A 25,558-nucleotide genomic window follows, 5' to 3' on the forward strand; every position below is an offset into this window, starting at 1 on the left:
GAACATTCTCAAGTCCTTACACACCTTTATTCTTCTCTGGACAATCTCTAGAGTTGTTAAGATCTATAACCCTCTTCCCCCTTCTAAGTCCTCACAGTCCATTTGTTTAAGAAGACAAGGCTATTTGGATCTACAAAGTAGTTATGTCTTAAAGAATGTAAATTCGTTTTAATATTTATACTAATTATACTAATACAAACATAACTAGAAAAGTGTATCTACTGTCAGGTATCATACAAAGGACTCCAAATTGCCTGTATGGGGTTATCAGGGTAATTGTTGATCTATATGATCAATTTGAATGGGAGCCATATGCACACACCCTTCCCCAATTTCAAACAAACAACCTTAGGAAAATAAATGTTTATCACTGTCATCACCAACCTTGATACTTACAGAATGTTTCTGAACAAGCCAGACTCAGAGATAACAACCCCATTAACTTGATGCTGGGATCATCCTTATCTTTCTGATGAGGAAACTGAAGCCTTAGGGGTTAGGGACCTTGCCTAAGAGCACACGTCTGGTAGATGGCAGAGCGAGGTCTCGGGTCAGGCATGCTGCTCTTAGTGGCAGAAGCTCCTGTGGACCAGCCGTGTTCATGTGGCCTGCTTGTCCCAGGAGCAGTCCCTCATTGATTGTAAATGCAGTCCTACTTAGGGACATGCCCCCCACTCCATAAACACAATCGTTTCAAACTCACCTGAAATCTGATCCTTTCTAGGAATGACTTTCCCCAAGTTACTGTTTTCAGAATTAGGTCCTTTGTATCTGAAGCATGCCTAGCACTGGTAGGCCCTCTATATATACTTAGTGAATCAATTAGTGGCCCCTGGCGCCGCTGGTTTTCTGGTCCCAGATGAGATCAGGTACTCCACAGGTCCTTCAGTGATGTGGAGGCAGAAATGGGAAGAAGGTTCAAAAGCCTGGATGCAGCTCCTCTGGGGTTGCTGTACTGGGATTCCATGACCTGGGAGGCACAGCTGACCTCTCCTGCCGGTCTCTGAACATTCAGATCTCATTCTCTGTACATTCTTTCCAGAAGGCAACTGTACCTCTCTTTTCTACGTACTGCTTTCAATGGGTGCCCCCCAAACTAGTGATTATAGTCTCCCATTGATGTCATGGCTCTTTCCAGGAGGAACTGGGTCAAATGGGAACCACCATATCCTGCTGGAACCACATTCCTGCCCATCGGTCTCGCCTCAGTGCTGACCCAGATCCTCCAGGCTGACTCCTGCCTCCCTCCGTCGGTCCTTCTTCCCCTCCTTCTTTCTCTCTCCCACTTGTAGACATTCCTCCACCCCCAGCCTTCCTTCACACTCTGATATCCACTGGTGTCTCTCAGCGCATTGGAGACTCCGAAACCCAATTATGTAGAGAATTCCACTGTCTTCCCACACTGTTTCTGGGTTCTCTTCATATCCTTGGATATGGCTGAGCGAGCAGCTTACTGTCCCTGATGATCAGGGAAGACTTCAGGATACATAAAAGGCCCGATGCTAGGGGGAGAGTGTCCACCTTCACTCAGTCCTGGCCAAGCCATTGTAACATATTATACCATATATACTGAGTGGTTTTCAAACTTTATTATTCACCAGAATCACCAGAAAACTTGTTCAAACATGGATTGTTGGGTATTTGCTACCAGCATTTCTGATCCTGTAGGCGGTAGGGTGGGGCAAGAATTTACATTTCTAGCAAGTTCCCAGGTGAGTCTGATGCTGCTGGCCCAGGGCACACTGATAACGGAAACCCAGCGTGGCTTCAGTCCACCAGACAGGATTAGTTTGGGGGAGTAAAGTTAATGCTACTGATCTTTTTTTTTTTTTTTTTTTTTTTTTAAGTTTCTGATTGTTCAAGGCAGGTGTCAGCAGGAAGAAACCCAGAGTCAAATGTCACTTTTATATATACAAATCCATTATGATTGCCGATTGTTCCTTTAGTGGGTCAATGGTCAAATCAACACAGGATGGCAGGAATTGATGAAAAAGTATGATACAACTTTTAGAAAGGTCTCTAGAGTAGTCCTGTGAGGAAGTCATACCAAGTCTGCCAGACACTGAGATGAGCACCCACCACCCGGGCAATGTAGGAGTTTTGTTTTTGTAGATTTCTGTACATCATTTATGGCTAATGGCTCTGCACTGGGGGTGAGTTAGCATGAAACAGACATTTACTCAGGTTGAGAGATTCATGCAGCACCTTCCAGGAATGAGTAAATGCTGAGTCAATTAAGCATAGCTTTAACCTCAACGTAAGCCAAGGCCAAAAGAGAAATCTGCCCACACTCATGAACTTCGCTTGCTTCTCTTTGGATCACCACTTCATTTGCATACAAGCCTACTGCCTCCCAAAAAGGGGGGTGGGGGGATTTACACTGGGTACTTGTGACAGGATTCTGGGCTGTCAAGTCAGTACACTAGGAATCCTATCAGCAAAGAGTACCTAGATGTTAGGGAGAAACTGTGAGAGAACTTTGGGACAGTCAGGGTGTCTGGATTTATCCACATCTGGAAAAATGACTCTCAAGTGAAGACAGAGGTGAGGGCTGCTGACCCCTGGTGGGCATGAGCTGTGGGAAGACGGGACTTCAACACCAAGGACCTGTGCCCCAGAGTCTGTAAAGAGGGCTCTGGATGTGATGTGGAGGTGGTGAGGCAGTTCTCTAACTTATGTGGGAGAACTTGGCTTAAACTCTTTGAGCCAAGGGAAGGATGTCAAAAGCTGCAGAGCTGGAATTCTTTTTTTAATAAGCAGAAGGACACCCTGTTAAAGTTTGGTTCAAGGGAGTAGGAGAAATCCTTTACCTGGAACAGAAAGACAAGAGCCACTTAGGAATTTCAGGAACTCCTGGAAATGGAGGGAGTGGTGGAGGATAGATAGGTAACAGTGGTGGAGGCTCTTGGTCTCATAACTAGAGGAAGGTGGAGGTGAAATTAGGGGTGAAGCAGGGAGTGAACTTGAACTTGGGGCTCTCTTAACAAAAGTGGAGCCAGATGGTTCTGTGGTTGTTATCTATATCCTGGAACATTCTGAAGCCTGGCTTGTTCTGTGGAAAGCAAAGGCCACTTTTTATTTTGTAGTAATTTCAAACTTTTGGAGAAGTTGCAAGAGTAGGACAAGGAACTTCTCAAAAGGAGCCCTTTGCCTAGCTGGATTCAACATTTTTTTTTCTCAGTGGCTTTATTGTTTCTTATTCATCCACGTAGCCAAACGCACGCGTGCGCGCGCACACACACACACACCCCTACACATAAACAAAATTTTCAAAACCATTTGAGAGTTATTGCAGATAAAATACCCCTTTATCTCTAAATAAATAAGTGTATTTTTTTTCTAAGAACAAGGACATTGTCTTATATAACCACAGTGCAATGACCAAAATCAGGAAACTTAATATTGATATAATATCAATATAATCTAAACCACAATGTCTCATCCAATTGTCCCAATCATGTCCTTTACAGCTAATTTTCTTCCTGGTTCAGGATCACTCAGTGCATTTAATTGTTCTATGTCTTTAGTGTCCTTTAATCTGAAGCAGTTTTCATTGTTTTTTTTTTTTTTCTTGACCTTGACAGTTATTTTGTACAATTTCTTTAATTTGGGTTGTCCTCATGTTTCCTCATGATTAGAGACAGGTAATGCTTTGCAGGCAGGAATTCCAGAGAATTGCTGTGTTCTTGTCATTGGATTGTATTCGGAGGTGTATGAATGTCAGTTTGTCCGTACATTGGGGATGTTAACTTCGATTCCAATGGTTAAATGGTGTCTACTGGATTTCTCCATTGTAAGGTTACTATTTTTTCAAAGGCCTCATTTAAAATGTCACAAGCATAAACAGTAAATGGGTGAACAAAATCTACTAAAGCCTTCCTTCTTTCTTTTTTTTTTTTTTTAAAGATTTTATTTATTTATTTGAGAGAGAGAATGAGAGACAGAGAGCATGAGAGGGAGGAGGGTCAGAGGGAGAAGCAGACTCCCTGCTGAGCAGGAAGCCCGATGCGGGACTCGATCCCGGGACTCCAGGATCATGACCTGAGCTGAAGGCAGTCGCTTAACCAACTGAGCCACCCAGGCGCCCTATTTCTTTCTTTTTTTTTAAGATTTTATTTATTTGAGAGAGAGAGAGAGCTGGGGGAGGGGCAGAAGGAGAGGGAGAGAATATCAAGCCTACTTCATGATGAGCAGGAGCACAAGGTGGGGCTCAGTCCCATGACTCCGAGATCATGACCTGAGGGGAAACCAAGAGTCCAACATTTACCTGACTGAGCCACTCAGGAGCCCCAAGACTTCCTTGTTTCTATAGATGACCTCTTTGCCCTTCCCCACTTAAACTTCTTCCAGAGTCTTAATGATTAGGGGAGACTTTGAGCTAGGAGGAATCTTAGATTTCATCTGTTTTTCTGTTTCCCAAGTGTGGGATGCTATGATTTTTGTGTCTTCCCGTTTGTATTAGGCTTAATTGTTTCACACGGTAGCAGAGGCTCTCCCATTTCAGTGATTTCTCCAACCTTCTGAGTACATGAAGTAGAAAGGCTCAGTTGGGTGCTAGGAGGTCTTGAAAATTTCAAATAGTTGATTTTTCATATATATATTTTAAGAAAGGGAAGGCCTTAGGTTCATAGTCTCTGGTAGGCAATAGTATAAGTTCATTCAATAGCATTTTAAAAATCATGTTTATTTTTACAGTTACCTGTTGCTCCTCATTGAAAATTGGGTAAAACTCTAATTTACAGGATTAACAATAATTTTCTTTCAAGTTCCCATTTAAAAGCGTGAAGTACAATAAGTGAGTCGATTTGGAGAAACTGTAAGAACTCAAGGGAAACTTTTAGGTGCAGGGGCATGGAAGCGATGAGTGGACGTGGCCCACAGTTGTGCAGGCCGCAGACGAAGCGCTTACCTTCGGGGAAATTCCGACCTTGGCATTTAGGCCAAAGTCCTCAAAGGAAATGGACAGTCTGGCCCCGCTGATTCTTCCCGGCCGCCCGGTCTTCCTCGTGGGAACCGGACTGGGCAGGCGAAGAACCGATTCCGGCAAGAAACAGGCCACAGAAAGGTCCGGAGAGCCTTAAACCTGGGTGGACAGTGCCGCGTGGGCCCCAGGGGACAGGCTTCTGACACACCTGCCTTCCCATCCCGCCTCCGCGGCTCGCTAGCTGGGCAGGGGCGGGCTGTCTCACTTTCTCTGATTCTGGGGGTCCCATCCGCGGGGGGGCGGGGGGGGGAAATGGTGCACATCTCAAACCTCTGGTCGTCTCTACAGCCACAGGGGTATAAGGCGCCAAGCGCAGCGTACCGCACAGCGTCAGGAAATGTAGCCGCTTGGTCCCAATTCTTCTGTGGGGACAGGGACAGGCCTGGAGGAGAGGCAGGGAATGCAGGCCCGGAGGGGATTTTTCTCCCGTCTCTCCTCCTTGGGAACTCAATGGGCCACAGTGGGCGCGGCCCGCGCCTCGCCCTGCCCGGCCGCGCCTCGCCCCTTGTGCGGTCACCCTGACTGGGGACGCGAGGCCCCCGCCACCCCGTCCCTGCGCGGCCCAGGCACCGAAGGTGCGGAGGGAGCGAGGGAGGCAACGCTGTCTTCAGCCACGCGCCCTGGAGCCCCCGTCCGCCCCAGGGAACAAGCAGGCAGGTGCGGGCTCCCGCGGGGGCAGGGCGGGCCCCCGGCCGCGCCTCGCCGGGCCGACGCCCCCCAACCCGCCCGGGGCCGCCCGCGCCGCAGACCGCACCCCGGAAGCCTGCGCGCCCAGCTCCGCGTCCCGGAAGCTCGCGCATGCGCGCCGAAGACCCGCAGCTGTTTGGCCGTTTCCATGGCTACGAAGAGCGTTGCCCGGGGGCCTGGAAAGGAGAAAATGAAGCTTAAGAGCCTCCTGCTCCGGTATTACCCGCCAGGTACCGGCCAGGCCGCCTCCGTGCTGGCGTGCGGTCCTGGGCTCTGGCTCTGGGAGGCTCCGCGGCGGCGGAGGGTGCGGGGACTCGAGGGGACGGCGGGGTCCCCTCGTGGGTGATCCATGTGGGGGGCAGGTGGCCGGGCGAGTCCCAACAGGGGCCCCCCACTCCTCTCGCTCCTTCGGTTGCTGGACGCTGTTGCTCGAAACATTCAAAGTGATTTTTAAAAGCGTTCTTTAAACGTTGACGTTGCTGAGTTATAATACCTTTCTGGCTGCTTAGGAATGTGGCAGATGGGGAGGGAGGGGCGGTGATCAGTGATGTCCCAAGAGACTGGTTTCCGGAAGGGACGGCGCTGACGAGGAGCTCGTTGCTCTTTATTTTAAACATAGCAGAGTGATCACGTCGAGGTGCGTTGAGTATGAAAAGGAAAATGCATATGCAACAAAGTATATTAACTGAGTGTCGGCATTCCAGACCACACATATCAGTTGACCCACACGTTTTTGTTTTTTTTTTTAAAAGATTTTATTTATTTATTTGACAGAGACACAGCGAGAGAGGGGACACAAGCAGGGGGAGCGGGAGAGGGAGAAGCAGGCTTCCCGCAGAGCAGGGAGCCCGATGCGGGGCTCGATCCCAGGACCCTGGGATCATGACCTGAGCCAAAGGCAGACGCTCAATGACTGAGTCACCCAGGTGCCCATCTTTTTTTTTTTTTTTTTTTAAGATTTTTATTTATTTATTTGACAGAGAGAGAGAGAGACAGCGAGAGAGGGAACACAAGCGGGGGGAGCGGGAGAGGGAGAAGCAGGCTTCCCGCCGAGCAGGGAGCCCGATGCGGGGCTCGATCCCAGGACCCTGGGACCATGACCTGAGCCGAAGGCAGACGCTCAATGACTGAGTCACCCAGGTGCCCATCTTTTTTTTTTTTTTTTTTTAAGATTTTTATTTATTTATTTGACAGAGAGAGAGAGAGACAGCGAGAGAGGGAACACAAGCGGGGGGAGCGGGAGAGGGAGAAGCAGGCTTCCCGCCGAGCAGGGAGCCCGATGCGGGGCTCGATCCCAGGACCCCGGGATCATGACCTGAGCCGAAGGCAGACGCTTAACGACTGAGCCACCCAGGCGCCCCGACCCACACGTTTTTTGAGGGCCACCAGGCGCTCTGTGCCCCGGGGCTTCCAGCTAGAAGGTCACAGTCCTTGATTCCAATGAGTTAAGGAATTTCAAAATACGCGACAGAACGCTATAGTTTTAGAGTGGGACAAACTTGTCTAGTTGTCTTGTTTCACAGGTGAGGACTTGGTCACCTTTGAAGAATGAGTGAAGCCTGCTGGTCACCCAGCTCATTAGGTACAGAAATAAGGGCAGAACTCTTGGGTCCAATTCAGAACTCACTTTAAAAATAAGAGTAGGGGCGCCTGGGTGGCTCAGTGGGTTAAGTGTCTGCCTTGGGCTCAGGTCATGGTCCCAGGGTCCTGGGATGGAGCCCCTCGTGGGGCTCCCTGCTCAGTGGGGAGCCTTGCTTCTCCCTCTCCCTCTGCTTGCCGCTCACCCTGCTTGTGCTCTGTCTCTCAAATAAATTTTAAAAATCTTTTAAAAATAAATAAAAATAAGAATATAAAATAAAAAAGTCTGCAAAACTTTTAAAAAATTTTAAATATATATATATTTAAAGCAAGAGAGGGAACACAAGCAGGGGGTCGGGAAAGGGAGAAGCAAGACTTTCTGCGGAGCAGGGAGCCCGATGTGGGGCTCAATCCCAGGACCCTGGGATTATGACCTGAGCCGAAGGCAGACGCTTAACGACTGAGCCACCCAGGCACCCCAAAGTCTGCAAAACTTGCCACAAAGCAGTAGATGACCAAATATCCTTGCCAGATGAGAAGTTTGGGCTTCCCTGCATGGGTAAGCCTGGCAGCAACTCTCACCAGTGTGAAGTGAACATTTGTAGTAAAATTATAACTCATTTTCTCCCTCTTAGAATTACAGTTAAGATAACATGAAAAGGCTCTAGATGTGAGAGGTAGCACATAGGAAATTGTAAATAGCTTGTTCTCTGGAAGCATTCACAACTTTACTTTGGCTGTGCTTGGTGTAGGCTCGTGCTGGTTCCCATTGACTGATATGTGAATGACTTGCTTTCATTCATCCCTTTGCTGTGGAGTGTAGGTTAGGAAGATGAGCTCTGGGTCCATAATAACTGGCTCTCACCATGTACAAATTTTGTAACTTGGTCAATTTGTTTCTATCCATTGAGGTGTTTTGATCATCAAGTCACATGGTGATAATAACACCCATCTTGCCCGTCTACTGACCCTTTGCAGCTGCTCTCCCATTTATCTCTTTCCCTTCAGAGCAAACGTCCTTGGAAGAACAGTGTCCCCGTTTCTCTTCTGTCTTCTGTCTTGGACTCACTCCTATCCTGTTTTCACCCTCATGGCCCCACTGAAACTGCGCTCTTCAAGATCCTCAGTGACCTCCAACATCACTCAGCCCACTGGCCGCCTCTCTGTCCTTCCTTTCCTGATCTGACAGCAACATTTGATGCATTTGAATACTTCGTCCCTTGGCTCCCAGGACACACTGGTTTTTAATCCTGCTTTATTGTCACTCCTTCTTCATCCATCTTGTTGACTTCTCTTCCTTCTGATCTTAATGTTGGAGCTCTGTCCTTGGACTGCTCTATCTATACTCATCAGTTAGGTGATCTCATCCATTCTCCAGGTTTAATAACCTGAGGGAGTAGTCCTGAGAACCTACCTCACGGCCTGTCTGATTGTTCATTTGGATGTGCAATGTGCATCTCATACGGGGCATCCTATGGTCTCTCTCCTCTGTGAATGGCAGCTCCATTCCTCCATCTGCCTGAGCCAAAACCTTGGACTCATCCTTTTCTCCCATCTTACATACTCCACATTTGGTCCAGTAACAAATCCTGCCAACTCACCTTTAAAATATATACAGGATTCAGCAGTTTTACCCCACAGCAATGGCTACCATGCTTTCTATTGCTAAAGCTTCCACCCTTGCCCCACTTCTGTATATTTTCATCACAGCAGCAGGATGAGTGCTAGAACATAAATCTGATCATGTCACTCTTATGCTTGAGCTCTCCAATGGCTTTGCATTTTACTTAAAATAAAAGGGCCATGATCTCCAAGGCCTTAATCTCCAAGGCCCTACAGGACCTTCCCTGCTTTTGCCTTTGACTTCACCCTGCTTCCCCTCCAGCAACACTACTCTTCTTGGTGTTCCATGGATGGGCTGGGTATGCCCCCACTCAGGGTCTCTGCACTTGCTACTCTTTTTGCTTGGAATAATCTTCCCTGGACATCTGCATAGCCAGCATTCTCACGTATTTTTGGCTCTGTCCTTAAAAGTAAGTAAAGTGAGTAAATTGAAGCCTCCCTTTCTAGAATTTCTACAATTTCCAACTTCTCCTCAAGATATTTCATAGCATCCTCCGCTGCTTTGTTTTTTTCCTAGCATTACCTCAGTTCAATGCACCACAATTTTACTTATTTTGCTTAGTCACCCGACTTAGAATAAAATCTTCATGAGGTCCTGGACTTTGTCTATTTTGTTTACTACCGCATCTCTAGCACTTAGAGTAGTTAGAGACTGGTCAATAAAGAGGCATTCACATATTTGTTGAATAAATGAATGAGTTTAATGAGATGATGTGTGTTGAGTAGAATGCCTCGAGCTCCTCCTGAAATAGGAATAGGTCAGACAGATGATTGATAAGATTCTCTCCAGCTCTGAAAGTCCAGGGTTCCAACAACCATGTCACATTCAATAAGGCTTTAGACTTACACTTGCAACTATTGCCTTAATGATTATCTTATAATGAAGTCATATCACTTAGCATGTTAGACACTTAATTTCTGAATTCCAGTCTTTGGTGAGCCATACATTATATGCACGTTTCCAAGGTACTACTGAATAGCAGGTGGGCGTTGAAATAACATTATCAAGTAGGAAAGAAATCACTCACCACTGAATCATTCTTGTGTTACGTTTATCCCTTCTGCAATTTTGTTTAATCTCTTAATCCAGAGATTTCAGTCCTCCTACTTTCTTTTGAGTAACATATATGTCAGGAGCATTCCATTGTTGGCATCCATGGAATTGTCCCTCTCCCTCCTAAAGGTACATAGCAGTAATATGGCTAATTGAGCATGGGCATTCTCTTTTTATCTCATTCATTAATTCATAAGCTCTTCACTTTGTGAAGAGTGGGTGTTGCATACGTGCTTTTCAACTGACTCAGGCATGACTGTCTTTGTCTTTTACTTCTTGTGTGTAGGCCCCTAGTTTTTTGGGCCACGAGAAGGAGATAATAAACATTAATTAGACTAGTTAATATTCTGAGCACTTTAAAGGTCTCTGTTGGTTGAATGTGATCGGAGTGAGGAATACCCACATCTTTTGAATCTTAGTACATTGCAGAATTTTGGGGGGGGACAGTTTCTTACTTAAGTGTTTTTGGGAATCATGCCTAATGCACAAAATTTCACAACCAGGGGCAGATGGAGAACATTAAGATACTATGGGAAGCAATCCCTGAAGAACAACATGTGCTCCTGGGAGCATCTTTGTCTATTTTCTTCTTGTATTCTTCACTGTGCATGACCCAGCCTGTGGCTCATACTGCAGCTCAGTGGTCATGGGAAGGGTGAGCATTTGACCTTGATGTTTTGTAACAGTGGAACAGTCCAATGCACAGGTTTCAGATTTTGCACTTTGTTTTCTAGGTCCATTTGTATAGTAACCCAACTAATTTAGTAGTCAACTTTAAAGACTTTTAACATTTTTTATTTTATAAGAAACAAGATAGTAGTGAAAAAAAAGAATGCAGTATTTTGTGAATTTGCCAAAATTATTTAGTGCATTTCCTTAGGATATTAAATTATGGTGTGTGGGCTGTCAAGTGCTAATTCTTTCCAACCTTTCTCTGAGTTACAGATTAGGATTATATTATTTACTCATTGTTTACATCATTTATTTACTCAACTATATTGAATGCCTACTTTCCTCAAGAATAAACAGTGCATATTGAGTACTCATACATGATGCAAAATACTTAAAATTACAGAACAGGAAAGAAGCAGTCCTTAATTATAGTGATGCCTTAAGCTGATAGAAACTTTGCATGATATCTGAATTTTTAAATAACCTTATGGGGATCTTGATCTTGATCTTCAGGAGTTTATATGCTAATAATGTTAATCGTTATAATTTTTCTTCCTTTTTCTCCATGTTCTAATTTTTCTCTTACTTTTTTTTTTCTATCATAAGAGTAGTATTTACTTTTAGCAAAATTCTAAAAAATACATAAAGGGATAGCTAAGATCATGCTCAACGCACTGAGGGTGTGATGGTTCTTTGAATGGAGCCGCCTGACATATCTACCAATAGTGAGAATGCCCATTTCCTCAACTTAGCTAATATTTAGTATTATCAGTCTTTGCCATCTTTGCTATTCTGATGAGTAAAGATTATATCTCTTGTTGTATTTTGTATTTCTTTTTAATGGAGTTGGGAACATTTTATTTCAGTCTGTTTATTGACCATTGTCCCTCTCTGTTTGCAAACTGACCGTTCTTGCCTTTTGTCCATTTTCTCTTTAAAAATCATTTTTTAGACTTCTTTATATTAAGTTCTTTAAGCTTTGTATTTATAGTTGAATATGATTTTTTGCTGATTATCGTTTTTCTTTAACTTTGTGAAATCTTCTGTGTAGAAGCTTCAAACTTATTTCAGACAAATGCATCATTTTTTTTCTTTTTTAGGTGTTAGGTTTCACATCATGCTTAAAAAGCCAATTACCTACACTAAGATGTAAATATGTTCTATTATTTTGACTGTTCTATATTTTGTTTTTAATATTAAAATCTCTAATCAATCTAGAATATATTTTTGTATATTGTGTAGTAGCAATCCAGTTTTATGAATTTTTCCAAAATCCAACTGATTATTACATCATTATTTATTGCATAATTTATTCTTTCCCCATTAATTTAAAATATTACCTTCAGTTTAGTTTTAAACTCCCATATGTAGGTGATTCTATTATATTGATTTTATATCTAATTTTGTTTCAGAATCACACTTTATTGTTTTAGAGTTTGTTGTAATATATGGTGAATTTTCAAATTCCAAAAAATAAAGTCATTATAATTAGTTTAATTCATAGATTGATTTGACGTGTTTATAATATTACACTTTCCCATCTAGAAATGTGTGTCTCCATTTATCACAATTTTCCTTTTTGTTCAATACTACAGCTAGGCCTTGCACATTTCTTGTTAATTTTATATTTAGGTGTTCAATGCAATTATAGATGTGATCTTTCCTTTACTTGAATCTTCCCTTGTCAGTGTATCTAATTCTTATTTACTTCTTTTTTTTTTTTTAAGATTTTATTTATTTATTTGACAGAAAGAGACACAGCGAGAGAGGGAACGCAAGCAGGGGGAGTGGGAGAGGGAGAAGCAGGCTTCCCACGGAGCAGGGAGCCCGATGCAGGGCTCGATCCCAGGACCCTGGGATCATGACCTGAGCCGAAGGCATACGCTTAACGACTGAGCCACCCAGGCACCCCTATCTACTTCTGATCTTAGCTTTTTGTATTCTATTTATTTTTTCTAAACCCACTTAAATCCTTTCTAGGACACGCAACATATAAATAGGTTTTTGAGAAGATTTTTACAATGTTATAACATCCATATTTTATTGAAAAGGTTAATGTGGAACAAGAAGCCGATTTTTACTCTAAGAAAATAACAGTATTTACAATGGCTGGCTCTCCACTGATCCTTTCTTTTTTCTTTGTAAGTTTGCTTCTTAGACTGTAAGTCTGGTTTCAAGTCTTTGATATGAAAAGGTCACTTCTTGGGGAAAAGAAACAAAATAGAACTATCCCAAACTAGCCTTTTAGTTAGAGTTGTTTCCCTGCTGTGTCCTGGTGTTCTGGTCATTAAAAGCATATGGAATGATTTTTCTTTTTTTTTTTTTTTTTAATTTTATTACGTTATGTTAGTCACCATACAGTACATCATTAGTTTTTGATGTGGTGATCCACGATCCATTGTTTTTGTATAACACCCAGTGCTCCATGCAGTACGTGCCCTCCTTAATACCCATCACCGGGCTAACCAATCCCCCATGCCCCCTCCCCTCTAAAACCCTGTTTGTTTCTCAGAGTCCATAGTCTCTCATGGTTCATCTCTCCCTCCAATTCCCCCCCTTCATTTTCCCCTTCCTTCTCCTAACGTCCTCCAGGCTATTCCTTATGTTCCACAAATAAGTGAAACCATATGATAATTGACTTTCTCTGCTTGACTTATTTCACTTAGCATAATCTCCTCCAGTCCCATCCATGTTGATGTAAAAGTTGAGTATTCATCCTGTCTGATGGTTGAGTAATACTCCATTGTATATATGGACCACATCTTCTTTATCCATTCGTCTGTTGAAGGGCATCTCGGCTCTTTCCACAGTTTGGCTATTGCGGACATTGCTGCTATGAACACTGGGGTGCATATGGCCCTTCTTTTCACTACATCTGTGTCTTTGGGGTAAATACCCAGAAGTGCAATTGCTGGGTCATAGGGTAGCTCTATTTTTAAATTTTTGAGGAACCTCCACACTGTTTTCCAAAGTGGCTGTACCAACCTGCATTCCCACCAACAGTGTAAGAGGGTTCCCCTTTCTCCACAACTTCTCCAACATTTGTTGTTTCTTTCCCTGTCCATTTTTGCCATTCTAACTGGTGTAAGGTGGTATCTCAATGTGGTTTTGATTTGGATTTCCCTGATGGCTAATGATGATGAACATTTTTTCGTGTGTCTGTTAGCCATTTGTATGTCTTCTTCAGAGAAGTGTCTTTTCATATCTTCTGCCCACTTTTTGACTTGATTATTTGTTTTTTGGGTGTTGAGTTTAAGAAGTTCTTTTTTTTTTTTAAAGATTATTTATTTATTTATTTGAGACAGAGAGAATGAGAGAGAGAACATGAGAGGGGGGAGGGTCAGAGGCAGAAGCAGGCTCCCTGCCGAGCAGGGAGCCCGATGCAGGACTCGATCCAGGGACTCCAGGATCATGACCTGAGCCGAAGGCAGTCGCTTAACCAACTGAGCCACCCAGGCGCCCAAGAAGTTCTTTATAGATCTTGGATACCAGCCTTGTATCTGTAGTGTATTTGCAAATATCTTCTCCCATTCTGTGGGTTGCCTCTTTGTTGTGTTGACTGTTTCCTTTGCTGTGCAGAAGCTTTTTATCTTAATGAAGTGCCAAAAGTTCATTTTTGCTTTTGTTTCACTAGCTTTTGGAGATGTATCTTGAAAGAAGTTGCTGTGGGTGATGTCAAAGAGGTTACTGCCTATGTTCTCCTCTAGGATTTTGATGGATTCCTGGCTCACATTGAGGTCTTTCATCCATTTTGAGTTTATCTTTGTGAATGGTGTTAGAGAATGGTCGAGTTTCATTCTTCTGTATATAGCTGTCCAATTTTCCCAGCACCATTTATTGAAGAGGCTGTCTTTTTTCCATTGCATGTTTTTTCCTGCTTTGTCAAAGATTATTTGACCATAGAGTTGAGGGTCCATATCTGGGTTCTCTATTCTGTTCCATTGGTCTATATGTCTGTTTTTGTGCCAGTACCATGCTGTCTTGGTGATCACGGCTTTGTAATATAGCTTGAAATCGGGCAACGTGATGCCCCAGCTTTGTTTTTCTTTTTCAACATTTCCTTGGCGATTCGGGGTCTTTTCTGATTCCATACAAATTTTAGGATTGCTTGTTCCAGCACTTTGAAAAATGTCATTGGAATTTTGATTGGGATGGCATTGAAGGTATAGATTGCTCTGGGTAGCATAGACCTTTTTAACAATGTTTATTCTTCCGATCCATGAGCATGGAATGGAATATTTTTCCATCTTTTTGTGTCTTCTTCAATTTCTTTCATGAGTGTTCTGTAGTTCCTAGAGTATAGATCCTTTACCTCTTTGGTTAGGTTTATTCCGAGGTATCTTATGGTTTTTGGTGCTATTGTAAATGGAATTGTTTCTCTAATTTCTCTTTCCATAGTTGCATTGTTAGTGTATAAGAAAGCAACTGATTTCTGTGCATTGATTTTGTATCCTGCCACATTATTGAATTGCTGGGTGAGTTCTAGTAATGTGGGGGTGGAGTCTTTTGGGTTTTCCACATAAAGTATCATGTTGTCTGCAAAAAGAGAGAGTTTGACTTCTTCTTTGCCAATTTGAACACCTTTTATTTCTTTTTGTTGTCTGATTGCTGTTGCTAGGACTTCTAGTACTATGTTGAACAATAGTGGTGAGAGTGGGCATCCTTGACATGTTCCTGATCTTAAGGGAAAGGCTCTCAGCTTTTCCCCATTGAGGGTGATATTCGCTGTGGGTTTTTCATAGATAGATTTTATGAATTTGAGGAATGTTCCCTCTATCCCTATACTCTGAAGAGTTTTAATCAGGAAAGGATGTTATGTTTTGTCAAATGCTTTTTCTGCATCAACTGAGAGGACCATATGGTTCTTCTCCCTCCTCTTATTAACGTGTTCTATCACATTGATTGATTTGTGAATGTTGAACCACCCTTGCATCCCGGGGATAAATCCCACTTGGTCGTGGTGGATGATCCTTTTAATGTCTTGTTGGATCCTATTAGCTAGGATTTTGTTGAGGATTTTGGAATCTGGAGTCTGAAATTCTCCTTTTTGATGGGGTCTTTGCCTGGTTTGGGGATTAAGGTAATGCTGGCCTCACAGAATGAGTTTAGAAGTTTTCCTTCTCTTTCTATTTTTTGAAACAGCTTCAGTAGAATAGGTATTATTTCTACTTTGAATGTTTGGTAGAATTCCCTAGGGAATCCATCAGGCCCTGGACTCTTGTTTTTTGGGAGGTTTTTGATCACTGCTTCAATCTTGTTACTGGTTATTGGCCTATTCACGTTGTCAATTTCTTCCTGGTTCCGTCTCGGCAGCTTATAGGATTCCAGGAAGGCCTCCATTTCATCCAGATTGCTCAGTTTATTGGAATATAGTTGTTGATAATAATTTCTAATACTTGTTTCTATTTCCTTGGTGTTAGTTGTGATCTCTCCCCTTTCATTCATAATTTTATTAATTTGGGTCCTTTCTCTTTTCTTTTGGATAAGTCTGGCCAGTGGTTTATCGATCTTATTAATTCTTTCAAAGAACCAACTTCTAGTTTCTTTGATCTGATCTACTGTGTTTCTGGTTTCTAATTCATTGATTTCTGCTCTAATTTTAATTATTTCTCTTTTAATGCATGGCTTAGGCATCGTTTCTTGCTTTTTCTCTAATTCTTTAAGGTGTAGAGTTAGTTGGTGAATTCAGGATTTTTCTATTTTTTGAGTGAGGCTTGGATGGCTATGTATTTCCCCCTTAGGACCGCCTCTGCAGTATCCCATAGGTTTTGGACCGATGTGTTTTCGTTCTCATTGATTTCCATGAATTGTTTAAGTTCTTCTTTGATTTCCTGGTTGACCCAAACATTCTTGAGCAGAGTGGTCTTTAGCTTCCAAGTGTTTGAATTTCTGCCAAATTTTTTCTTGTGATTGAGTTCCAGTTTTAAAGCACTGTGTTCTGAGAATATGCAGGGCATAATCTCAGTCTTTTGGTATCAGTTGAGACCTGATTTGTGACCCAGTATGTGGTCTATTCTGGAGAAAGTTCCATGTGCACTTGAGAAGAATGAGTATTCTGTTGTTTTAGGGTGGAATGTTCTGTAAATATCTATGAGGTCCATCTGGTCCAGTGTATCATTCAAAGCTCTTGTTTCCTTGTTGATTTTCTGCTTAGATGATCTGTCCATTGCTGAGAGTGGAGTATTGAGGTCTCCTACAATTAGCATATTATTATCAATATGACTCTTTATTTTGGTTAACAGTTGGCTTATGTAGATGGCTGCTCCCATGTTGGGTGCATAGATATTTACAATTGTTAGATCTTCTTGTTGGATAGACCCTTTAAGAATGATATAGTGTCCTTCTGTGTCTCTAATTACAGACTTTAGTTTAAAATCTAATTTGTCTGATATAAGAATTGCTACCTCAGCTTTCTTTTGAGATCCGCTGGCATGGAAGATGGATCTCCATCCCTTCACTTTCAGTCTGGATGTATCTTTAGGTTCAAAATGAGTCTCTTGTAGGCAGCATATGGATGGGTCCTGTCTTTTTATCCAATCTGCAACCCTGTGCCATTTTATGGGGGCATTTAGGCCATTCACGTTGAGAGTGATTATTGAAAGATGTGACTTAATTGTCATCATGTTGCCTGTGAAGATGTTGTTTTTAGAGATTGTCCCTGTAAATTTCTGTTGTATATCACTCTTAGGGTCTTTCTCCTTTTATAGAACCCCCCTTAATATTTCTTGCAGGGCTGGATTAGTGGTCACATATTCTTTCAGTTTCTGCCGGTCGTGGAAGCTCTGCATCTCTCCATCCATTCTAAATGACAGCCTTGCCAGATAAAGTATTCTTGGCTGCATGTTCTTCTCATTTAGTACCCTGAATATGTCTTGCCAGCCCTTTCTGGCTTGCCAGGTCTCTGTGGATAGGTCTGACGTTATTCTGATTTTCCTCCCTCTGTATGTAAGGAATCTCTTCACCCTAACTGCCCTTAAGATGGTTTCCTTGGTTCTAAGATTTACAAGTTTTACTATTACATGCCGCGGTGCTGGCCTTTTTCCTTGATCTTGGGAGGGGTCCTCTCTGCCTCTAGGACGGGAATGTCTGTTTCATTCCGCAGATTAGGGAAGTCCCAGCTACAATTTGCTCAAATACACCTTCTAGTCCTCTCTCTCCACTCCCTCCGGGATTCCAAATATTCTGACATTGGAACGCTTCATGGTGTCACTTATTTCTCTGATTCTATTTTCATGGACTCTGAGTTGTTTTTCCCTGGTGTCCTCTTTTTCCTTTTTATCTATTATATTGTCTTCCAGGTCGCTTATTCATTCTTCTGTCTCACTTACCCTAGCTGTTAGATTATCTAGATTGGATTGGATCTCGTTGATAGCATTTTTAAGTTCTGCCAATTCAGCTTTCATTTCTGCCCTTAGAGACTCTATGTTGCCATTAATTGATTTCTCCATTCTAGCCATTGTCTTCACAATTGCTAGCCTGAATTCCATCTCCAACATCTTGGTTATATCTGCATCCATTTGTAAATCTGCAGCATAAGTCATAATCTCTGAGTCTTTTCTATTTTGGGGGTTCCTCCTACTCATTCTGTTGATGGGTGTTTGAGGGAATGTATAGAGTCCAAATTATTGACCAGAACCCAAGCAAGATGCACCTGTTTTCTTGGGACCTTAGGGTTGCTGGCCTCTTGTTTTCCCAGCCTGTCCTCTGGGGGGAGGGGTCTGCTGCGCTGGTACTCAGGCAACCTTGTTTGGGCGGAGTTGCCCTGCCCCCCCATGGCGGGGTATGGGCTCAGCGGGAATCAGTTTTTGGGGCTTTTGTTCTCTGGTGGCTTTCCCTGGTGGCTTTCTGCGTCTCTTCTGTGAGTCAGAGCAGAAGAGACCATTTCCAGTCCTCTGGCTCAGAGCAGAGAGATCGCAGTCTGTTCTTCAGTGGGCTCTCCAGGCCACACTGTCTCCATTTCTGTCCATGCTGCTATAAACTGCAGCGGCCTGGGTTGTGCGCCCCTCCGCAGCACCCCCAGTCCTGCCTCCAGGTTGGGGCACATCTCTGCCCTTTGTGCTTCTAAAACTGCCAGCTGTTCCCAGTTCACCTGCGTGACCCCACCGCTCCGGGTTTCTGCCCCGGGGGCTGCTCTAAATTCCTTTCCCTGCCGCTACTGGTCTCCGAGTCTGTGCCCCGTCCCCAGCGTGTGAGGCTGTCCCTCACCGGTGGTGTAGGATCCCCACGGACAGGCTCCCTTCCGCTGCCGTTTATCCTCTGATATCTGCCCGCGGAATCAGGGCTCCCTGCTTCGTACCTCAAAACCACCTGCCTGCGATATTCTGCTTGTAGAGATCCAGATCTTCTTACATCTCAGGCTCATTTCGTGGGTGCTCAGAGTGGTCTTGTAGATATCCAGCTCAATTCCAGGGACCAGTTGAAAAATAGGGTCCCCTACTCCTCTGCCATCTTTCCTTCTAGAATGATTTTTCAATTCTAAAATGTTATACTTCATGACACAACAGCTGCTTGGGTTCACCTACTTAGGTTGTGCCAAACCCATGCAGTGCGATTGTGTTGAGATGAATTCCTCCCAGGATTGTAACTGTGCAGTTGGGTGAGTGGTGATGTCTGACACTGGGAAACAAACTCTGTAGGAGAAGTAGGATTGAGGGGGAAGATCCTGGACTTGTTTGAGGTACAGGTGAGATATCCACATGTCTGGAACTCAGAGGTCTAGATGGGAGATTACAACTGGTAATTGTTGGCATACTGATGGTAATCAAAGGTGTGGGTATGGGCGAATTTATACAGAGAAAAAAATGTAAAGAGAGAGTTCCTAGACCCGAACCCTAACCTAAATCACTATTTAAAGGTCAGGTCTAAGAGGAGGAATCAGTAAAGGAGAATGAAAAGTAACAAAGTAGAGAAAAAAGACAGATTTCATAAAAACCTATGGAGAATTGTATTTGAAGAAGGAGGGAGTTGGTCATGGTGTTGATCATCTCTGAAAGTCCATGTGCCATAAAGATAAGGACTGTCAATTGCATTAAGCAATTTGGGGACACTCATCCAGTCATCTATCGGTTAGCTTGTATTCAACAAGCACTGTTTGAACAGTTCCTGTGCACCAAATTTCATGGTAGACACCAGGGATAAAGAGAAGACAGGCCCAGGAGTGCATAGTCTAGTGAGTCAGATGTGGAGAGGACAGAAAACAGAAAGATCATAAAGACAACGGGGAGGGACAGGCACCACTGAGGGAGAAATGAAAGCCAGAGAGGGGAAGGTGTAAATCCATTTGACAGTGTTGTTTGTACTTGAAGTTGGCTAAATCATGGGCTTACTGTGCATAAATCATCATGACTCATTCCTAGGAGGATCTTCCTGGGAGTATAAAGAAGCATATGGTTTCAAAGATGTTAAAATCTCACTGGGGAGAGAAGGCATAGAGGCAATTTATGTAATACAAGGTGACTATGTGTCACAAGGCAATATTTGATTACTCATTAGATAATAAGAACTACTTAATGAGTTTCTAGATGCCAGGTGCTTCATATACATATTATTTCAACTAGCAAAATGAAGATATTATCTACAAATGAGAAGACTGAGATTTAAAGAGATTACTGTAACTTACCATGAAATAAGTTAGGACTTGAGCTGGAACTCAAACCTGGATCTGTTTGATGCCATGTGCATGCCTTTTCAACTCAGCCACATTCTATCTCAATGGTTCAGTGCTTTGGAAAGTAAATACAGTGTTTTGGATGGAATTTCTTATTTTCTCTTGATCTAAAAGGCTTCTGGAATCACATCTGTTATATCAAATTTATGGAGTTAAGGCAGTGATTCTCAAATTGTAGGAGGACCCTTGGGGGCTCTTGTGTCTTTTCAGTGGGGCCTCAAGGCCAAATCTCTTTCCATAATAGCAGATACCATTTGGATTTTTCATGGTGTTGACATTTGCACTACTGGTTACAAAAGCCCTGGGAAGTGAAATCTCTGGAAACTTGCTCCACATCAGGCGGCAGCAACAAACTTTCATAGTGGTCATTGTATTGCTCACTGACACAAATTGCTGATAGGAAGAAACACCCTCAGTTTCACTTAGGAATGCCCTTGATGAAGCAGTAAAACTTACTAATGTAGTCAAATACTGACCTAAGAGTACTTGCATTCTGGCTGATGAAATAGAAAGTTCTCATTAAGCCCTTCTGCTGCACAGTGATGTTGGATAGTTGTTTTGAGGAAAACACTTGTGTGGTCATGTGAGCTGAGAGATGAACCAGCCATTTTCTTCATGAAACACCCGTTTTATGTGAAAGACTGAAAAACAAATGTGGCTTTCAGACTTGGACATTTGGAAGACATTTTGTTTGGAAACGAGCAAAGTGAGCCTGGAACTTTCAAGCCAAACTGTCAGCATTTCTTGCCAGTGATAGAATTCGAGCTTTCAAGCAAAAATTAGAATGTCAGAAAACTTGTATCTACTGTCATGAGCTGGGCAGCTTACTGACACTGAAAGAGTTTTCTGATGATAGATATTGGTAGTGACATTAACAAATGTGATTTTTGGGGGGATATTGTATGATGATATATGCCAACATTTAGAAGGTGTGCATAACTCAGTAAACGAATAATTTTCGGATGTCTGGTGCATGATGTATAAACCATACATGAATAAAAGATCCTTTGAGTGTGAGATACACCAATGGATTTTAATGTAACAGAGTATGAAGAGTTAAGTGATGTGGTTTCAGATTCTATATTGCAACCAATCTTTATGAATTACCACTTGTTAAGCTTTTTTTAAAAAAGATTTTATTTATCTTATTTTTTATATTATTTATCTTATTTATTATCTTTTTTTAAAGATTTTATTTATTTATTTATTTATTTATTTATTTATTTATTTATTTATTTATTTATCTACAGAGACACAGCAAGAGAGGGAACACAAGCAGGGGGAATGGGAGAGGGAGAAGCAGGCCTCCCTCCGAGCAGGGATCCCAACGTGGGACTCGATCCCAGGACCCTAGGATCATGACCTGAGCCGAAGGCAGATGCTCAATGACTGAGCCACCCAGGCGCCCCACCACTTGTTAAGCTTTAATATAGTATTAAAGAAGATTATCCATGATTACTTGGAAATGCAATTAAAATAATTTCTCATTTTCCAACTACATATCTGTGTATGACCAGATATTTTTTCCATATATTTCATCTGAAACACTGTGTAGGAACAATTTGAATGCAGAAGCAGAGATGAGAATCCAGCTGTCTTTCATTCAGCCAGATATCAAAGAAATTTGCAAAAGTGTAAAATGATGCTACTCTTCTTGGTTATTTCTATAAAATATGTTATTTACATTAGCATGCTATGACTTTATTATTGTTATTTTAAAAGTTTAATAAATAATTTAAAAATTTCTCGACTTTAATACGTAAAATATTACAAAAACAAAAACTCTTTGGTGTCCTTAATAATTTAAAGAGTGTAAAGTGGTCTTAAGGCCAAACTTTTGAGATCCGATGGCCCATATTTATAGAGGTAGTACAATAAAGTGGGTAAGAGGCTCTGTTCAGGTTTTTTTTTTTCCCCCAGTAAATTATCTCTCTGTTTTTCAGAATGAATATATTCTATTGATCTGTCTTCAAGTTCACTGATTCTATCCTTTGTCATCTCCATTCTTCTACTGAGCCTACTCAACAAGTTTTTCATTTTGCCCATTGAACTTTCCAGTTCTATAATTCCCTTTTAGTTTGTTTAAAAAGCTTTTATTTTTCTGAGACTTTTTTATTTTTTCATTTGTTTCAAGTGAATTTGTGAATGGTTGCCAAAGTATTTTTGACATTCCCTTTAAAATCCTTGTCACATAATTCCAGCATCTGATTCACCACCATATCTGTGTTTGTTGATTATCTTTCTCTGGTTCTTGGGGTGATGGGTGATTTTTTTATTGTATACTAGGTATTTTGATCTATTGATTGTCTTTTCCTGTTTATTGTATCCTGGACATTTTGGTTCTTATGTTAGGAGACTCTTGATCCTATCTGAATTTACTTTGACAGGCCTGTCACCATGTTTAGATTTAGCATAGAGGTTCTGGTCTACATTGTGGGCTTTAGTTCCAGTGGCAGCTTAGTTTCATGAGCGCTTGCAATGCTATTCTGGTCTGCCTCATTTTTCTGATGCTGTTAAGTCTCCTGCTCAGTTCCAGCTGGTGCCACCTGCAAAGTGGAAGGTACTTCCCAGTATGCCTGCTCTCACTGAGTGACCTTCTGGGGGGAGGGGCCACGGGGGATAAGACTCTAGGCCTGGTGACACCACTGGTTGAAAGGCAGGAAGACACTGCTTCGGTGCCTGATTGTGGAGTGGGGTCTGGGATATCCCAGGACTTCATTGCTGCCCCTTTTGCGGGTGGATGAGGCTGCCCACCAATGGCTTGGGTGAGGAATGGGGACTGAGTGATCCTGGGACTTCCCTGTGGCTGCTGTAGACAGATTAGATGGCCCCCTGGGGTCCTAGCTGAGGGTCTTGAGGAGGCCTGGGTCTTTGTTGCCAGGCTGCTGCAGGCAGATCCGATTACTGCTGGGGCCCAATTTTGCAGGGGGACTGGGACAGCCCAGAGCTTCCTTCCACTGGGGGATCAGACTGCCTAAGGAGCCCCAGTTGTGGAGCAGGGCTTCTGGCTCCCCATTAGTTCTTTGTCTGACTTCTCTTTGCCTGGTCCTTTGGCCACAGAAAGCAAGCTTTGCTGTTGCTTGTTTTTTGTTGTTTATGCTTTTTGGTGGTTCCAGGCTGCAAGTCGCTCTGGTTTCCAGTTTAGGGGTATATGGGAGGTAAAAAAAACCCAGGGAACTCACCACACTGTCATTGCTCAAGTCCTGAGAACTCTAGCCAGTTTACCCTCTACCCAACCTTCAGTTATTTTAGCATTGCCTGTTGAATAATTTCAAGGGTATGTAGCTTTATTTAGAGGAAGGACTAGGGAAAAGTGAGGTCACACAGTCTTGTTTTAGAATCAGACATCACTGTGTATGCCAAGAAATTAAAAAAATTAAAAAATAAATGAAAAAAATTATGGCAAAGTAGATTAGCTTTTGACATTGGTTGTCATCCTAAGTGTTTTATAACATGTTTGCTTATTTTTATAGGAATTATGTTGGAATATGAAAAGAGTGGAGAATTGAAAACCAAATCCATAGATTTGCTCAACCTCAGTTCCAGGTAAAATAGCTACGCAATGCAACCTGGGTTTCATATCCAGATTTTTTACTGGAAAACGCTGACACAGGGTGATGTGTGGATGAGCTGCATGAACTCAGACAATACTTTGCTACAACAGTGTCCTGTGCTGTATTATTTCCTGCTTGCTTCAGTGAGTTCTGCTTGAGCATCTTGCTGGGTGAGGGGGAGATGGGAAAAGGATCATCAGTCTGCCGTTTTTTTGGTCCTAAATAGACCAGTTATTGTTGTTGTTTTTAACATTTTAGTTTAGAATAGTTTTAGAAAGTTGTGAATATAGGAGGTCTCATATGCCCCATGCCCTGCATCCCCCATCATTAACATCGTAGATTCGTGTGGTACATTGGTCCGAATTAGTGAACAGGTACTGATACATTCTTACTAACTAACGACCATGTCTTATTCAATGTTTCTTGTTTTTTGCCTAATTATCTTTTTCTCTTCCAAGATACCACATTACATTTCATTATCCAGTCTCCTCAGGGTCCTCGCGGTGAAGAGGATCTCTCAGACTTCCCTTCTTTTTGACGACCTTAACATTTTTGAGGAATACTGGTTATTGGAATTTTAAGAATACTACTAAGGCTGTTACTTTCCTGGGAGATAAACATCACACAGGGCTGACTGCATTCCATCCTCCTCATTAATTGTCATGGGGCAGAGTTAGGAAATCCTCTTGTGAGATCATACTGCCCAGAATTCATTCCCTTTAGGGAATCCTATGCAAAACTCAAAACAAACAAACAAACAAACAAACAAACCAGAAAGAAATCCTAGGCAAAACTCCACTTCAAGAGACAGAATCAGATTAGTGATTATCCTGCAGAAGCCCATGTTCAGATAAGGTAAAGATATTTTGAGTGAGAGAAAATTTTAAAATAGGACAAAAATACCACGATACGTGTTTCAGAGTTGTTGATCCAGTGAAATAAGTGATTTTCCATTGTAACTGTCCTTCTCCTTTGTCATGATTATCGGGGAGGGGAACAAAGGCACGTCTCACATAACCATAGTTAAATAGTAAATGAGCTGCTCTCTAGTTTTAAAATGAGCCCCAGCAGCCTCATGGCTCGTCAGAGCTGCGGCCACTCGAGGGCTCTGGAACTTGTCTGAGGGTGAGGACAGGGTGTGGCTCGGATGGTGATGGTTTACGTTGAGTCCTCTTCTTGTTCCAAGTGACCACACACAGAAGGTACTCAATTGTTTATTTTTTAATAAAAAAAAATGGTGGCAAAGATAATGGCATTGAATTTCATCTACAAGTCATTGTTTTATCTATTTTCAGGTAAGACAAGGTCTAAGATCAAGTCAAGATTTCAGTTATTTTTGTAACGGGCACATATTACTGATTATGCCAGCATGTAGACAGTTCCTTTGTTAGACATTCATTTATTGAGTCCGTAAAGATGTTATTTGCACCTTCTACATGCAAAGCTCTAGCTTAGAATCAATGAGAGGCTATAAGGAATCTTGATCCCTACCTCAGTGAATGCGTTGTCTAGTTTGAGAAACAACTTGTACCAGAAAGAACATCATATGAGTGGCACAGATTAATGTTTATATGAGAGAATAACTTCCAGCTAGAAATGCAGAAAAACACAGATTTTATATTTTAAAAAGTGTAGATCCTTAGGATGCTGTAGTCATGCTATGTGGTATATAAATGTCAAGTAGAAAAATGTATGGATGTTACTTTTGGTTCTGCTCAAGAATCTGGAAGAATTCTGCA

The 25,558-nt window shown here is 42.4% G+C and overlaps 1 protein-coding gene across 1 annotated transcript in view; it reads left to right on the plus strand.

Moving 5' to 3' along the window:
- The first annotated feature begins 5,726 nt into the window (after window positions 1-5,726).
- Window positions 5,727-25,558, plus strand: part of DAW1 (dynein assembly factor with WD repeats 1) — a 51,242-nt gene continuing 31,410 nt past the window's right edge. Inside the window, exons 1-2 of the mRNA XM_045867327.2 lie at window positions 5,727-5,901; window positions 23,739-23,811. Of these exons, the coding sequence (XP_045723283.2) occupies window positions 5,820-5,901; window positions 23,739-23,811 (155 nt within the window). The 5' untranslated portion in view covers window positions 5,727-5,819. The remainder of the gene's footprint in view (window positions 5,902-23,738; window positions 23,812-25,558) is intronic.

Source organism: Mirounga angustirostris, unplaced genomic scaffold (assembly GCF_029215605.1).
Source record: "Mirounga angustirostris isolate CCGP_5_RB_7025 unplaced genomic scaffold, mMirAng1.0.hap1 SCAF_3, whole genome shotgun sequence".
Taxonomy (NCBI): Eukaryota; Metazoa; Chordata; class Mammalia; order Carnivora; family Phocidae; genus Mirounga; species Mirounga angustirostris.